We start from the raw sequence: 17,317 nt of genomic DNA on the forward strand, positions 1-17,317 counted from the left end.
GAACAATTGGTAGGGCATTGAGTATGGGAGGCCTAGGGACGAATCTTCAAGCCCCACAGCTTATCCTTAGGGAGCTTGTTGACTTTATAGGCTTTTCAGGCTGCACAGCAGCAGAGTTAGATTTAGAGATCCTGAGGAAGTATGTAAGGAGAAAATGACTTAATAAACTTTCAGCATTTTTTATCATCAAGATAAACAGCACAAAACCCCAGACCTCTATACCCTCCACGGGCAGCTGCCAAGCAAGATATAACCTGTGTGTCTGTCTAGCCCACTACTATTCTCCGGTCTGTCCACTTTGATCCTCTTGTTCCTTGGCTTCTCCAGCATGGACCTTGGTGACTTCCTTCTTACCCACAGGAGTAGCCTTTGCAACCCTGGCATCCATGAGGATTGGGTCTCTATCTTAGGTTCTTTTGGCCAGCTGACCCTTGTACTCCATAAACGGGACAGTGGAAGTGGCAGGGTTCTCAATGACATTGGTTTACTGCCTGGACATAGTCTAGACAAACAGGAACATGATGCATTTATTCCAAATGAAGATCCTGAGAAGTCAGGTGGGATCAAAAAAATCTTTTGCAGGAGATCTGATCTACCAGTCAGTGTAACCACAGCAAGGACTTTAGAAACCTTTTAGTGCTATACCAGGAATCCTGTCCTCCAACCAACCACCCCATATCCTGTGTAGAACAGGAACGTGACTCTCAGTCCTAAGATGGGTGAGGAGTGGGTTAGGGTCTGGAGCCACAAAGGCCTTGTGCTCACCAAGTTGGTCATCTAGGAGCTGGCTCTGTGTAGCTCCAGGCTGGGTTCTCCCCTTCTCTTTTTGATATTCTCTGCTATGTCACTGTCATGTGCTTCCACCCATGCCAGGAGTCCCACTGGTCTAGAATCTGACTGAGGACGTTGACCTAGTTCCTTCCCTGTTCTCAGGAGTGAATCATTTCTGGGTCTTGTTTTGAGTTGGAAGAGATGTTATAAAAGGAAATAGCTTCAGTGTGGGAGGAAATAAAAAGACTTTTTGTTGGGAACAGGGTGATTTGGGTTTTTCCATAATTAGTATTCTTTTTCTAACCAATAACTAGTGCTTTATTGTTTAATGTAAATTACAACAATGCTGATTCTTCCCCCTCATCTTTTCTTTTTCTTTTTAAACATTCTTTAGCATTTGTACTTTTTTTTTTAATTTAGATAAATGGATTACTATTGATTTATTAAAAATACCCTACTAAATTTCATTGATGTCTCTTGAATCTGTATACTAACTACTTAAGTATTTTCTTAGATCCTGGACAGATATTTTAAAATATAAAATTTTGATAATTACAATATTCATTCAACTTGAATCATGAAGAACATTTGCAAATCCCCTAATTTGTCAAATTAATTGATGCATAGATTTAAAACTAAATAAATGACTTGATTTTAGTGCCACTGAAATGGTATCCTCATTATGGTGAATATAATTCAGATGCTCCTCAGCTTATAGTGGTGTTACATGAGTCAAAAATGCATTTAATATGCTTAACCTCTCACACATCTTGGGATAGCAACACACTATACTATAGAGAATCAGTTTTCTGATGCTCTGTCTGACTGGGCACTGTGGTTCCCTGCTGCTGTCCAGAATATCAGCAGTATCATATGGTATGTGACTAGCCTGAATAAAAATGAAAATTCAAAGTACCGTTTCTACTGAATGTGAATGCTTTCACACCATTATAAAGTTGAAGAATTGTAAGTTGAGATATTATAAGTTGGGGAACTCTAATAAACATTTATTTAAAATATAATAAAGTTATAAAATACATTGAAATTTATATATTAAAATTATTGTGGCATAGATTATAGTTGTCTCTGAACATGAATAACTTTTCTCAGTGAGCAGTTTTCAAGTATAGTTTCTTAGGCTATAATTCTCAAAGTGGTTTTGTTTCATTTTGTTTTGATTAGGATGGAATACTGTTTATGAATCTCTTAGCAATCTGATAATAACTATGGACTCCTTTTCACAGGAGACAAAAGCACTAATAGGCATTCACAAAATTTTGTGTATTAGCAAAGGAACATAGACCCTTCTTGTCCATCTGTGGGCCCTAGGATATGAACTCCTATTTTGGGATGTCCCATAAAAAGTAAATGGATTTGCCTCCTTGTGTCTTAGGGGCTGATATAGCTGAGGTGATGCTGGATTTCATCAACTGGCTGACCCACCAGGAGTTTGGCCGCAGGTGTGTTGTCAGTATCAGAGATATCCTGTCCTGGGTTAATTTCATGAACACAATGGGGGAGGAAACTGCTGTGAAAAGGCCAGAGACCATCTCTACTGTGACATCGTTCATCCACGCTGCATGCCTGGTGTATATAGATGGAATAGGTTCAGGTATGTTTTCTATTACCTGGTAGAGACAGGGGCTTAGAATAAAGAGGAGTAGGGACAGCAAGCCTGGATCTCTAAATTTCCAAAGTCAGAGTAGATTGCCTTTGCATATTCTTTTTGAAAAAGATGGTACTTTTGAAAGGTTCTCTAGGCACTTTAAATAAATGTGTGATTATGAATAGAATTAAGACTGTTGAAAATGACCTTGTTCTTGAAGCACTGGATCATTCTTAACACAAATGGTCATTTTTAATTAATGACCAGAATCCTTTAGTTTGCCTTGCTTTAAGTTTACTTATAATTTCATAATATCGAATATTTTAGTTCTGATTTTTCCAGCCATGAAGATCAGAAATATGAGCCATAATGATTAATATTGCCACGTTTAGTTGCTCCATCTCCAGAATCATTCGTCAGTGACTGGAGGACTTTACTGAATAATTTGTTGCTTCATTGATGATGTATAAACTGAGCAAAAAGAGAGTCAGGTCAGGCTTCTTCCTTAGGACTGCTTACACTGAAAATTTTATTTAGGCTGTGATTCTTCCCTAGGCCTCTTTCCCCAGGAACCTGTGCTAAAGTTTTGGCTGAATGATTGTGAGCTTGGTGTTATGTTATTCCCTGATATACGGATCCTCTATCTTTTAGGAGTAACTTCCTCTGGGTTTGGTACTGCCCTCTTAGCTCGAGAAGAATGTCTGAAATTTCTAATGAAGAAACTTTCCAAGATAGTCCGACTTACAGAATGTCAGAAAAATGAATTGAAGATTTATGATAGACTGAAGGCCAAAGAATTCACTGGGATAGATAACCTTTGGGGAATTCATCCGTTTTTTATACCCAGGGGTAAGAATGATTTTAAATAGATCATGAATACTTGACTTTTATTTTGATTTTTCAAATGTGTCGTTCAAGTTTATTTTTGAACTAGTATTAAAGTTAGAATCTGATGTGGTATAACTAATTGTCTGAATGGTTCAAAATATGTAACTGGTGTGTAAAAGGAGGAGGAAGTGTAGACTTAACCTGTGAGTACATTGTTTTGTAAAAATGAACTTCTTTATTAGTCAATGCCCATTATTTGAACTTTCCTATTATAAAGCTCTAAATTACTCATTAGTAAACTCGTAAGTGTCCTACAAAGGCCTATTAGCCCATAATATTTCTTAACTGTAGAGCTCATTACCTTTTACAAAAATAGTTTTGTGAAGCCTTGAGTGCTAGCATTGTATCATTCTTCTTCCTGTCCTTAGCATCTGCCATGTAGCCTCGCATAGGCACTCAAAATATCTGTTGACTGAGCAAATGAGTGAATGAATGATTACTTGGGAAATTCAGTTACCTGGTTTAAGTTCTGATCCTGACTCTCCTTGTAACTAGATTACCCCTACCAAATATTTACTTTGTGTGTGTGTGTGTGTGGGCAGGGTTTCTGGAGTTGAACCCAGGGTCCTGTGCATACTATTAAGCAGGTGTTCTCCATCACCTGAACTCTACTCCCATTCTTCTACCAAATATTTAAATGAGGCAATTAGATTACATATCTTCTAAAGCATTCTTAATTTTTAGATTTTTGCTTCCATAGCAGAGTTCTCTGTTTTCTAGTTCCTACCTTCCTTTCTACATTAGTAATTGTTGAGTGCTGAAATATACAGGGGGACAGTGGCAATATGCTGATGTTCTGTGGTAAACTCAACTTCCTGGCCTTATGGAACCTTTCCTAGGAGTTCCAGTTTTCTTTAATAGTACCCTCTTCATCCCTGATGAACATTCATGATTAACCATTAGTTCCCTTCCATAAGCCACTGTCATAGTATTCTGTGCTTCTATGGAAGAGCTATATATGCCAGTGTCCTAAGACTGGGGTGGCCCTTCCTTTTGCTTGCAAAAGTGAGGAAATGGATGTTTCCCTTGCACCATTTCTTCCAGATGTGTACCAAAAGACACAAATATTAAGCCCTGAAAGACTACTGTTAGTCCTGAAGTCCAATTAACTTATAGGTTGAGAACATGTCCTGAGTTAACTTTTGGTGGTCTAAAAACCTTAGAACCATGTGGCTTACACTGGGCCTTTAGGAAAATAGCTATTTATAAAGGTGAATTGTATAAATATAGGTAGTATTTGGGGTGTAGGTTTGTAAAGGGAGAGAGGTTTCTAGTTGGACCCATATACATGTATGTGTAGAGGACATGGAGAGATGGTATGTAGTAAATACAGTTGAAAAAGTTTGCTCCTGGTTTCTCCTGTGAAGCATTTTTTGAATACAAAAATGGGGAAATGTTGAAATTGGAGCTATTCTTTTCATTACAGATGATACTTCACTAACTGTCCTACTGGTTGGATCCTTAAAATCTTGAATTGATATGTGTGTAGGATTTGGTTATATACAGCTTATATGTGACTTTGCTTTTCTTCCTTTAAGGACCTGTCCTGCACAGGAACAATATTGCTGACTATGCACTCAGTGCAGGAACCACAGCTATGAATGCCCAGAGGCTCTTAAGAGCTACCAAATTGAATAAACCCATTCTTCTGGAGGGCTCTCCTGGTGTTGGCAAGACAAGTTTGGTGGGAGCATTAGCAAAGGCTTCAGGAAATACCCTTGTTCGAATCAACTTGTCAGAGCAGACGGTAAGCTTAGTAGGTGTAAGATAGGTATAGATAATATCTCTATTTGTAGAGTTTTCTAATCAAAAATGATTATGACATTGTTAATACCCCACATATTTCTTACAGTGAAAATCTTAGCAACATGACCTTCCAAACTAAGTCTGCTTCTGGATTTATTACTAGCCACACCTGCAATATTAGTCTCTCTTAATTAGCTGTTTTAGTTTCATTCTCTTTCGAGAGAGAAGTACTCACTTTGGTATTCAATGTATTATATGATCCCTCATAAGTTTTTGTTTTTCTAAAAAAACTTGGCAGAAAGAAAATGACTTTTAAATAATCCTTTGAAAGTCTGGGACAGAGGTGACAAATTGTAAGGGACTGGGAACAGGCCTGGGCATTGTTATTATTTTTTCTTTTAAAGTTTATCAACTAATTTGCAAGAACACACAATTACTAATTTAAGCATCTGTTTAAATTGATTAATACCTGGAGCATCACGATGAGAAGGTGCTTAGAGTGTGTTTGGGCTTCTGGTAAAGAGTACTAGGAGTGGTTAGTTTTATCTTGGCTATAAGTAGAAAAAGTAATAACACATGCAGAAGTATTCATCATTTCAGTTTTAGGGACTTAAGATCTAGGTTTTTTGTTTGCTTGCTTGTTTTATAAAGTAATGTTGGCTTTTCTACTTTTCTTCTCTCTCTCCAAGGATATCACAGACCTGTTTGGAGGAGATCTACCTGTTGAGGGTGGCAAGGGAGGAGAGTTTGCCTGGTGTGATGGCCCCTTGCTGGCAGCTTTGAAGGCAGGCCATTGGATTGTGTTGGATGAAGTAAGTGTCTTGCCATCAAGCCTTAGATGGGATCACATCTGTGGGCAGTGTTCCTTTTATTGGTACTTTTAGGGCATTTATTAGTGGATGAACATGCTGATGGTTAGTAGAGGAAGAAATCTAAGGAATTATCCTCCATGGTTTATTTTAAGAATCAGGTCACCAGGGATGGTGGAACATACCTGTAAATCCCAGGAGTTTGGGAGACTGAGGCAGGATTGCAGATTTAAAACCATGCTCAGCAATTTAGTAAGGCTATAAGCAAACTAGTGAGATCCTGCCCCCCCCCCCCAAAAAAAAAAATGGTTATGTCCCTTTGGTTTGGAAACCTGACACCCTGTGCCTAAAAAAAAATATATATATATATCTATATATCCATCAGAATAAAGAACATATCATGAGGCAAGATACGTACTGAGTCTTTCATGTCTGAGAAAGATAAGGAGTTGGGTCTGTTTGGGATGTATGTTAATTCAGGAAAAGGCTAGACATATTCGTGGAGCTAAAATGATTAGAGTGATGTAAGGACTGCAGAAAAAAACTGGACATGGGCCCCAGCTGGTTCTTTTTTTGTTTTGTCATTTCTTTTATTTTTGTGCTAGGGGTTTAACCCAGGGGCACTTTACCACTGAGCTACATTCCCAGTCCTTTTTTGTCTTTTATTTTGGGACAGGGTCTTGCTACATTGCTGAGGATCTTGCTGAATTGCTAAGCCTGACCTCAAACTTATAATCCTCCTACCTCAGCCTTCTGAGTTGCTGGGATCTCCCCAGCTGATTCTCTAGATTTATACCCATCTGGGTCTACACATCACAGAAAGTGCTATGCAGTCCCGTCTGCTGAGCTGCTGCCTGCCAGTCTTGGGGAAATATCAGGAGAGAGAGGTTTTCTACACATGCTTTTGGAAAAGGTGTCTAGCCAGGAAAAGGGAAAAGTTTACTTTAGAGCTGAAGGCTACTGACCTTCTTCAAGTTGGGGTAAAGTGCACACATTCAAAAGCAGTTATATACTTGGGATATGCAGAGGAGTTTGCACTTTGTAGTGCTCATGTAAACACAACAGGTGAAATTTTAATATGTTATAGCCTGATACTTTATTTTGTTGATTTGCATTTTCCCAATTGACTTTTTCTGTTTCCTAAAAACCTTCCATCATGGAGATCTGAACCACAACATCTGAAGACTTCCATTTAGCTCTTTTCCTTTCTTGCATGAGAACTCCCTGTAACTGTTTACAAAACTGTTGGTAAAAATTTTGTAGGTCCACTTTATGTTGTTTATATCCTGACTTTTGAAATCCATTTAAAGACATTAATAATTTGAATTAGGAAAGTGCGTCAGTAGCTATCAATCCTACCTATTAGCCTATAATTAGTGTTAAATTTCTAAAAACCCAGAGTATTAAAATGAAATATCTGTATTGGCAAGTTTTTTTTGTAAGTTATTATTTACAGAATAGGGCAGTTTGTAATAGAAGCAATTTAATGTTAGAAAGATTTTAACATATTTAGTTCAAGTGGAACATTTATTTAATTGTCTCATACATATGTAAAATAAAGAACAATAGAGTAAATATATATCACCCCATGGTTTGGCTTAAGAGCTTCCATTCCTGAATTTATCACTATTTTACTTTGTTCTTTGTTATTCTTTTGATTTTGTTAGTTATACAGCATATACGATGAAACAAATACGTGCACTCTCTTTTCCATATAGCTTAACCTGGCTTCACAGTCTGTATTGGAAGGACTCAATGCTTGTTTCGATCATCGAGGAGAAATCTTTGTGCCTGAGTTAGGAATGAGTTTTCAAGTACAACATGAAAAGACGAAGATTTTTGGGTGTCAAAATCCTTTTAGACAAGGAGGTGGGAGAAAGGGCTTACCCAGGTCTTTCCTGAACAGATTCACTCAGGTAAGATTTGCTATTGCTTAGAAATCAGAGATAGATAGGACTGCTGGTAAGTAGCTGTTAGGATGTTTCATTGTACAAATGAAAGAAAATCAGTGTAATGATCCTCTTTTCTTGTCTTTATGTGATGAATATTACTGTAACTGTTTCCCATCATCACTTCTCTCCTGTTTTTTTGTTTCATTTTGTTTTGTTGTACTGGGGATTGAACCCAGAAGCATTTTACCACTGAACTATAACCCCAGTCTTTTTTTTTTTTTGAGATAGGGTTTCACTAATTTGCTGAGGCTGGTGGTGAACTTGCCATCCTCCGGCCTCAGCCTACTGAGTTACTTTGATTTATAGGCTTGCATGCCAGCACACCTGGCCCCTCTGCTGGTTTGAATCATTTTGTCCTAATACCTTGAGGACATGGTGTGTTGTCATTTGGAGGAGAGTGAAATCACTGCAATCTTCAGGACTTTATTACTACACTCAGGGTTGGAGACCTGTCTTTGACCTTTTCTATGTGTGTATTAATACATTTAAGCAAATTTTATAGTGAAAGTAATGTATTTTAAGTAAAAAAGGAACAGATATCTGCCATGAATAATAAAAATCCAGTATCCCCCAAGTCAACCTTATTAACATTCTAATATCTTTTGTCTTTATTCTTGTTTACAAACGGGTACGCTTATGTATATACATATACATACATATATATATTTACTTGTTTCAACAACTGTTTGTAGAGTTGGCTAATTTAGAGGTTTTGAAATGTCTCCCTGTTAGCTTTCCTTAATGTTCCTATCCCTCTGATTAAGAATTTGCTGAGTATCTTAACATTTATTATGGAAAATTCTCATGCCTATTGAAAAGCTGAACAAATTTTCTAATATACATTCTTATACTCAATATCCAGAATTTTGTTTGTTTGTTTGTTTTTTGTTTTTTATTTTTTTGGTTTTTTTTGCAGTGCTGGGGATTGAACCCAGGGCCTTGTGCTTGCGAGGCAGGCACTCTACTAACTGAGCTATATCCCCAGCCCTATCCAGAATTTGGAAAGAATTTTAAATTATACATACAAAAAGTTTTTTAAAACAAATATTTTGAAAAATAAATTGCATGTTTTTCCCTTGAATTTACTAGCAGATCTTAAAAACAAAACATGTTTCTCTGTACTTCGAAAATTTGATTCTTAAAATGCAATAATAGAATTTCTTAAACTGAAATTTATATAATTATATATAACCATAATATTATATATGATTATATACATATATTTAATATATATGAATAAGATATGTGGTGTAAAGACTTCACATAACATGTATAAAGAGAAACTGGCATTTCCTTATGTTACTTTTTGGATTTTATAGGTCTTTGTGGATCCCCTTACAGTAATTGACATGGAGTTCATTGCCAGTACTTTGTTCCCAGCGATTGACAGAAATATTGTTAAAAAAATGGTAGCTTTCAATAACCAAGTAAGTACCTACTTGTATTAATCTGTGTTTCCTGGCTGTATTTAAACCAGCATTTTTCAGTATGGGTTCTACCAAAATTACCAGTCTCTCTGAATAAAATAAATCCTACAAATTTCTAGTAGAAGGCAACCTACTCATTGAGGGATATGGTAACTTAGCTCTGTATTGTAAATGCCAATATTAATGCCGTTAGAATATTTCTGGCATTTGGAAGTCTGGGTTAGGAGAAGGACGCATCAGAATCAAGGCTATTAATTTCTATTTTGGATCACTTATACATTTCTAGTATTTAATACATTTGATGGTACTTAATACGATGCGGGACATTTTTCTCAATAAAGATATTTTATTTCTAGATTGATCATGAAGTGACTGTTGAGAGGAAATGGGGGCAAAAAGGAGGACCCTGGGAATTCAACCTCCGGGACCTTTTCCGCTGGTGTCAGTTGATGCTTGTTGATCAGTCCCCTGGCTGTTATGATCCTGGTCAGCATATGTTTTTAGTCTATGGTCAAAGAATGAGAACCAGGGAAGACAAAGAAATGGTGAGTTTCATACTTAGTTTCTTTTCTTCTGAATGATTTATTTGGTATTCTTTATGCTATTAATACCAAACCTAGTAAGCTGCTTGGAAATTTAGAAGTCGTGGAAACAGGTGAAACATTCCCTTATGGTAGTGTAGTTTGCTCTGGAGGACACAATTTGCTTGTCCATCTAAATCCCTATGGTCACAAGTCTTCTGAAAACAGGATTGCCCTCTAGTAATAAAAACCTAGGTCTTCATCATCTTTCCTGGCATAAAGGTGAGAAGCAGGAGAAGATGACTGATGCCCGGCAGAAAGTATAAATAGTTGTGAAGAGAAGATATTCTGTATCTAAATGAAAAGAAAAGTACTATTTATACATAAAATGTAACACAATTCCCGGTTTAGGGACCTGTAACTATATGTACTTTTTGAGGGGCAGGGGAGGGTATGAGTCTCACTATGTTGCCCTGACTGATTTCAAACTCTTGGCTCAAGTGATCCTCCCACCTCAGCCTCCTGAGTAGCTGAGACTTCAGGCCATGCCACGGTGTTTAGCCTGTGTTGGTTTTGATTTGTGGCAGTTAGTCCTGTTTCACTGAACACTCATAATATTTGCAGGCAGGAAGCGCTGATATGACTCTTACAGGTGAGGATCCAAGGCTCCATGCCATGCATTCTCATAGATAGCAGAACCAGCCCTCTAGACCTTCTCCACTTTGTCTGCTGTTCTTTTCTGCTAAAACTCACTGTTTAAAAACAAATGAATTGATGCACAACTCCATGTGTTAGATAAGCAGTAACATCTGGTGGAAGCATGAAGGTATTGCCAGCTGGTAGCATATATAACTGTCATACCCCTTCATTCTGCTTCTCAGATCCCCTTTTAGGTGGTATTCAGAGTTCAGCCAAATGCTGACTACTCATTTATTACCTACAAGTATCTTTCAGTCATTAGATTAGGAGAAAATGTTCAGCTAGTATTTTTTTAAACAGTTTTATTAATACATAATCCACACTTCATCATTTAGTATTTTAATTTTTCATTCATTTATTAGTTATACAGATTAAATGTTCCTAATCTGAAAATTAACATTTGACATCTAAAATGCTACCAAACTTGAAACTTCTGTAGCATTGATAGGATACCAAAAGTGGAAAATTCCAGGGTATGTGTTTAAGGAATATATGAAACATAAGTGAATGTTGTGTTTAGACTCGAGTCACATTCCCAAAACATGTCATTATGTTGCCAAAAGCTTGGTCCTTGTCCCCAATGCCAGTCCAATAATGAGGACACAGTTTTGAGAAAAAGGAAAAAGGTTTTTGCTTTTCTGATAAAGGGGAAATACAGGGCACTCCTGTCCCAGTGCCTGTGATTCTACCCATCAACAGGAACTGGCAAGGAGGTGGGGGTGCGGGGGACAGGTAATAGAGGTGATTCAAAGGCTACATTCCACATGTTCTCTGTTGGAGTTGTAATTCACTTGTTAATTTGGAAGATAGTCATTTATGAGATGTTCTAATGCCATCCCCAAAGTCTGGGTTACATCTTTCCTATGATGGATGTATACACAAGGACAGATAAATGTGCCTAAAGTGGGGAAGAAAGATAATCCTGTTTCTGCTGAGATTAGGGAGGGGAAAAGATTAGGGAGGAGCAGGGAGAGAGGAAGAGAAAGAAACATGTCCATTTAAAAAATAAGTTGCAGTGGCAGAGCAGAAAGGGTTATATTCAAAGCATAAAGTGGACCACTGTTGCAATTATGTATGTAGAAATATTCCAAAATGCAAAAAATTAGAAATGTTAAAAATTAGAGAAATTGTGAGTACATCTGGTCTGAAGCATTTTGGATAATGATACTCAAACCTATAGTGTATTAATTATAGTTATGATGTCAGGCAGCTTTCTAGTGATTTATGATAGTCAGGATCACCAGTGAGTCACTGGGGTATGTGGAAAGTTTCTGTACTCTTCTAACTAAATTGGTGTTTTCTGAGGAAAGAAAAGATTAGGAAAAATAAAAATAAAAAGTGTAATCTCGGGGGCACGGCTAGTGGCCAAATAAAATCAGACAGTAGCAGAAGCAAGCTTTATTGGAATTTGGCTCTCGGGCAAAATTATCAGCCCCCAGGGCTGAGTAGGGAGGTCAGGGTAGGGAGCCAGAGAAAATCGCACATGGCCCTGACTGCCCAGGGTCTTTATAGGCTGGAATGGGCAGGGGTCCTGCTGAGTGACAGGTGGAGGTAAGGCTCAGTGGAGTTTTGATTGGTTGCCATGTGGCAGCACTGCCCTTTGCCTCAGTTGCTCGCTCTCCCTCATGTAGTTGCTCAAATTCTGACCTAACAAAAAATAGGCTGTCAAAGTTGGAAGGGCCCAAGGGAATTGAATCTGGTTTTCCAAAACAAATCAGCTAGATTGCGAATTTGTAATTTTAACCCTCTGGCAGAACATCAGGGAGAGAAGATTATATGCTTTAGAAACCCTCTAATTCCCCAGTGCTTTTAGTTCTTTTAAATAGACCCATAAATAGTTAACAGGAAGTTTTCTAACAGTTTTACTGTTAGTGGAGAGATTACTAAATATAAATAATTGGTTAGAGGAACAACTTTGATTGTCACATAGTCTACATAAGTATCTGGAGTGATTACATGATGATTTTGGAGTCAGACTGGGCTTAGATTTAAAATTAGTTAACAGCCATGGGCAAATAGTGTGACTCTTTTAAACCCCATTTTATTTCTGTCTATAAAATGGAAATGATAACTCTTTTGCATGGCTATAAGGATCAAAAGTAATCTCTCAAAAGTCCTAATATATAATTCAGTATGTGATACACAGTTGGTGATCAGTAAATAGTTATTATTCTTCATAATCTTTTTTTTTTTTTTTTTTTTTTTTTTTGCGGTACTGAGGATTGAACCCAGGGCCTTGTGCTTGTGAGGCAAACACCCTACCAACTGAGCAATATCCCCAGCCCCATAATCTTTGTATTACTGTTCTCATTTCTCTTTTTAGATATTTTGAATAATGAAATCAATTTTTTTTTCTTTTTTTGGTCTCTAGATTTGCCATGGTTCATGTCTTCATTTTAATTTATGGTTTATTTTCACTGGATTCTCAAATAGTTTGGGATTATGTGATTACTCTGTACTTGAACTCAAGCTTACTTTTATTCCAAAGAATTAAGTAAATTCAACCTATCCTTTTTGTAAGAGGATATTCAAAAGGATAAGGAGATTGTGGCTAATGTTCTCTGAATATAGTGACTTTAATCACTATGCTTTTTTCTGGAAATATTTCAGAAGGTGTGCATAAGAATTTGGTGGAGTGATTTGTGTCTTGATTGTATCATCTTCCTTTAGGTCATTACCGTTTTCAAGGATGTGTTTGGTTCAAATTCGAAACCATACATGGGAACCAGATTATTTCATATTACTCCCTATGATGTGCAGGTGAGGAAATAAGGATAACTCTTAGTCTTTTACAATTTTTTCTGTTTTTTCTATTCCCACTACCATGCTTGTGATATGTCATTGGCGTGTTTTTTCAGCTGGGCTACTCAGTCCTTTCCCGTGGCAGCTATGCTCCTCACCCATCTTGCCGGCCCCTTTCACTCCTGCACCAGTCATTCCAGTCCCTGGAGTCCATCATGAAATGTGTGCAGATGAGTTGGATGGTCATCCTTGTGGGGCCAGCCTCTGTAGGCAAGAGCAGCTTGGTCCAGCTTTTGGCACAACTTACTGGCCACACATTAAAGATCATGGCTATGAACAGTGCAATGGATACTACTGAACTTCTGGGTGGATTTGAGCAGGTAACTTGTCTGCCTTTACATTGTAAGGCAAAACATAAAGCTCTATGGATTGATTAAGGGTCTTCTGTGTTAGTGATGACTCTGGATAACAATGTCCTCTGACTCTGATCAGTGCCTACCATGAGTTCATGTGCTCTGGAAATTGCAGGTTGATCTCATACGACCTTGGAGGCAGCTGCTGGAAAAAGTAGAGGGTACTTTAAGGGCACTCTTAAGGGATTGCCTCCTTATCAGTGCCGAGGATGCAGAAGTAGTACTGCGAGCATGGAGCCATTTCCTTTTGACTTACAAACCCAAGTGTCTTGGAGAAGATGGTCAAAGCATCACAATGGAAATTGTCAATAAACTGGAAGCAGTATTACTGCTTATGCAGAGACTCAATAATAAAATCAACTCATACCCCAAGGCAGGTATGTATATTTGGATGTGCATATCATACACTTAGATTGCCTATATTATATCCATTTATGGAAATATAGTTGTGAATGTCATGCTTATATTTTTAATTAATGATTAACAATTAAAACTACTTAAAAATTCTAATGAAACTGAGATAACATTCTAAATTGGTGATACTAAAAAAAGCAAACAGGAAAATGATTGCTTATCAAGCTTTGTAGCTCATTTTGTATATATTAAGGTATAATGTTTGATTACTTGTGAAGTGTTTATTTTTTGGTTTTATTATTTTATTTATTTTTTTACATAATTGTAATTTCTCAAGAACTTAGGCATTTTAAACTGAAAGGGAGTCTGGGTTGATAGGGTGTGTATAAGAAGAAGAAAAATGTCATTTCTATATGATATATTGTTAACATGGAAACTTAAATCTCTCTTTTTGTGATAGTACTTTTTTGGTGGTGATGAGTATTCCCTAAGGGAGATTTACATGTAAAGGCCTATGAATTGGTTTGTCATTAGATTGTCATTCTTTATTTCCATAGACTGCTTGAAACCGAAGAGTTAATTCCTTAGGGATAAAGAAATCAAACTTTCCACTTCTAGCTCTCTAATATTGTAAATAAGGGTGTGATTTCACTGTTGAGTGAATTCTTGATTCAAGGCCACTATTTGAATTGGAAAATCTTTACTCATTCACCTAAATTAATTATTAAAGGATATTTAATGGAGTCATATGTCACTTTATATATTTTTTAAAAATAAGAATATTATAAAATTCAGCACTGAGATGAATTTATATTGATTATTATACATTATACAGAAAATGTGTGTGTGTGTGTGTGTATATGTGTACTTTTAATCCTCAAATAAAAGTATGTTATAGAAAGGATTACCTCCAATGATAGATGAAGAAAAGAATGCTCATTGAGGTAAATAAACAGCCCAAGGTCTTATGATTAGACTAGATTTTAAATCCAGGTTTTGCAGTATAAAGCCATGAATCTAGTAATATATATTTCTTTCATAAGTCAGTTTAAAACTAGATAACTAGGATGAGTTTTCATAACTTATTTTCAGTATTTTTTAAATTCATATTGAGTTATTAATTTCTTAGAGATATTAATAGAGTGAAAAGGCTGGATTTAAAATAGTTGTTCTCTTATTTTTAGTTAAAAATATTTTTCTTCATTTTTAACTTCATATATTTTAATGCGTTGTCATTTGAGTGCATGTGTGGTACTGGGGATTGAACCCAGGAACATACTACCACAGAGTTATATTCCTAGTCCTTTATTAGAAAAAAATTATTTGAAACTGTATTTCACTAAGTTGCCCAGGCTGACTTCAAACTTGTGATCTTCTTGTCTCATCCTCCCAAGTCACTGGATTTAGGTTTGTGCCATCATGGCCAGCTTTATTTTAATGTTTTTATGATGAACCTTTATGGCTTTTAGAATATAATTCTCATTATGTTCCTAATTTTATTTTAAATCCTTTGGGATAATGGGCATGTTTCTAATTGCTGTATCAATGTCTTTATTCTATTTAATTTAATTTATGGGTATGTTCTGTTGGCTGCTTTTCTCCTGTTTATGGGCCATATTTGCATTGTTCCTTGTATGTCTAGTAGTTTTGGCCGGATGCTAGACATTGTGAATTTAAGTTGCTGAGTACTGCATTTTGTTACAATCTTTAAAGATTCTTGGGCTTTTCTTGGTGTAAGTTGCTTATGGATCATTTCAGTCCTTTCAGGATTGCTTTTAAGCTTTTTAAAGGTAGGGTCTAGGGTAGCCTTTCCTCTAGGACTGGATCACCTTCACAATTGAGGCCTGTGCCTGCACATCACAACTGAATATCCTGTGCATATGCTGAGGTCTCTACTTTGACTGGAGAAGTGGATTGATACCCTTTGTGATCTCTGGGAATTGTTCAGCTCACATCTCCTCAGTAATTGTCTTTCCCTTGGAAGTTTTTGCTTGTGTTTATGGAGCTTCACGCTTTACATGTACATGCAGTTAGTTATTTAGTCAAAAAGGCCCTCATAAAGATTTTTGGAGCTCTTTATCTGAGTAGGTCCCCCCTCTCACATATTCTCATTCTAGTTGCCATGGTCTGTCCTCAACTTAGCGAGGCCTCTGGGGTGCTTTCCTAGCATACATGAGGTCCTGGGTTCAATCTGAAGCACAAACAATTTCCAGGCAGAAATCCAGGCAAATTATATGGCTTAACCTTATTTTTTTTTCTCCTTTCCCCCAGATGTCACAGGTGCTGTGCTGTATGTATTGTCCAATATCTAAAAGCAGTTGCTTCCTATATTTTCCCCATTTTCAAGATTTTTACAGTGAGAGCTTAAGTTCAAGTATGTTCATGACTTGAATTAGGAATCCAGCATACATTATCTCTTGATGAAAATGGATCATAAAACAATATCTAAAAAGACCAATCAAAAAATTTCCAGAGGCTATTTAAATTGTAGAGTATTTTGCAAATAAATACCAGTTGTTACTATAATTGTATAATATGGCCATTATAAAGGAAATCTAGTTTAATGACTTCAGTTGTACTTTACCAACTTAAAGCACTTTTGTATAGTAGTATAATATGGCAGTAGCTTAGAGAACTTATCCTCTTTCTGCCATTTGAGAAATTATGACTATAGAGAAAAATTATTTCACAATCACCAACAGTCAACTTTGAGTATATAGGCACTAATTCAGAAAACCACTGAAAGTTTTTCCATCCCCAAACTAATTTTCTTGCCTGTAAAGTCCTATTCATCATTCTATTATGAATCATTAAAAATTTTGAGATTGAAGTCAGGGCATTGCATATGGTAGGCAAGTTTTGTTTCTAAGTTATATCCCCAGTTTGATCTTTCTTTTAATAAATCTTAGTTTGAAGTTTATTTTTCTGTTTTTGTTTTGTTTTGGTTTGAAATTAAGTGCTGTGGATATTGATCTTGCCTGTGACATTTCAGAATTTGCCAAACTTGTGGAAGATTTCAGAAGTTTTGGGGTGAAGCTTATGCAGTCAACCAGTGGCCATAGCCATGGCACATTTGAATGGGTTGACAGCATGTTAGTTCGGGCTCTGAAGTCTGGAGACTGGCTTCTCATGGACAATGTTAACTTCTGCAAGTAAGAACCTTACCCCCAATCATGAATAGCCCTGATTGAAACTTGGGATATGCATATCAAAATAGAAAGCAAGATGGAAACTCTGTTTTTGATCCATTGTTTTTCTTAACTAGAAATGCATCTTCTGCCATATTTTGTAGACTTCCCCCATGGCAAATAATAGTATTTGGTCACTAAACACCTGAAGTAAAGATTAACAAAATTAAATTGCTTTTCCATATAAACCTCTTTTTTTTT

General features: G+C 36.6%; 1 protein-coding gene across 1 annotated transcript in view; it reads left to right on the forward strand.

Moving 5' to 3' along the window:
* The window catches only part of Mdn1 (midasin AAA ATPase 1), a 163,787-nt gene that overhangs the window by 73,304 nt on the left and 73,166 nt on the right, over positions 1-17,317 (forward strand). Inside the window, 11 exon segments of the mRNA XM_047557902.1 lie at positions 2,165-2,383; positions 3,029-3,226; positions 4,804-5,012; positions 5,701-5,823; positions 7,539-7,736; positions 9,092-9,199; positions 9,556-9,744; positions 13,090-13,179; positions 13,278-13,541; positions 13,690-13,951; positions 16,921-17,080. Coding sequence (XP_047413858.1) covers positions 2,165-2,383; positions 3,029-3,226; positions 4,804-5,012; positions 5,701-5,823; positions 7,539-7,736; positions 9,092-9,199; positions 9,556-9,744; positions 13,090-13,179; positions 13,278-13,541; positions 13,690-13,951; positions 16,921-17,080 — 2,020 coding nt within the window.

The sequence above is a fragment of the Sciurus carolinensis genome, chromosome 7 (genome assembly GCF_902686445.1).
Source record: "Sciurus carolinensis chromosome 7, mSciCar1.2, whole genome shotgun sequence".
In the NCBI taxonomy this organism is placed as follows: Eukaryota; Metazoa; Chordata; class Mammalia; order Rodentia; family Sciuridae; genus Sciurus; species Sciurus carolinensis.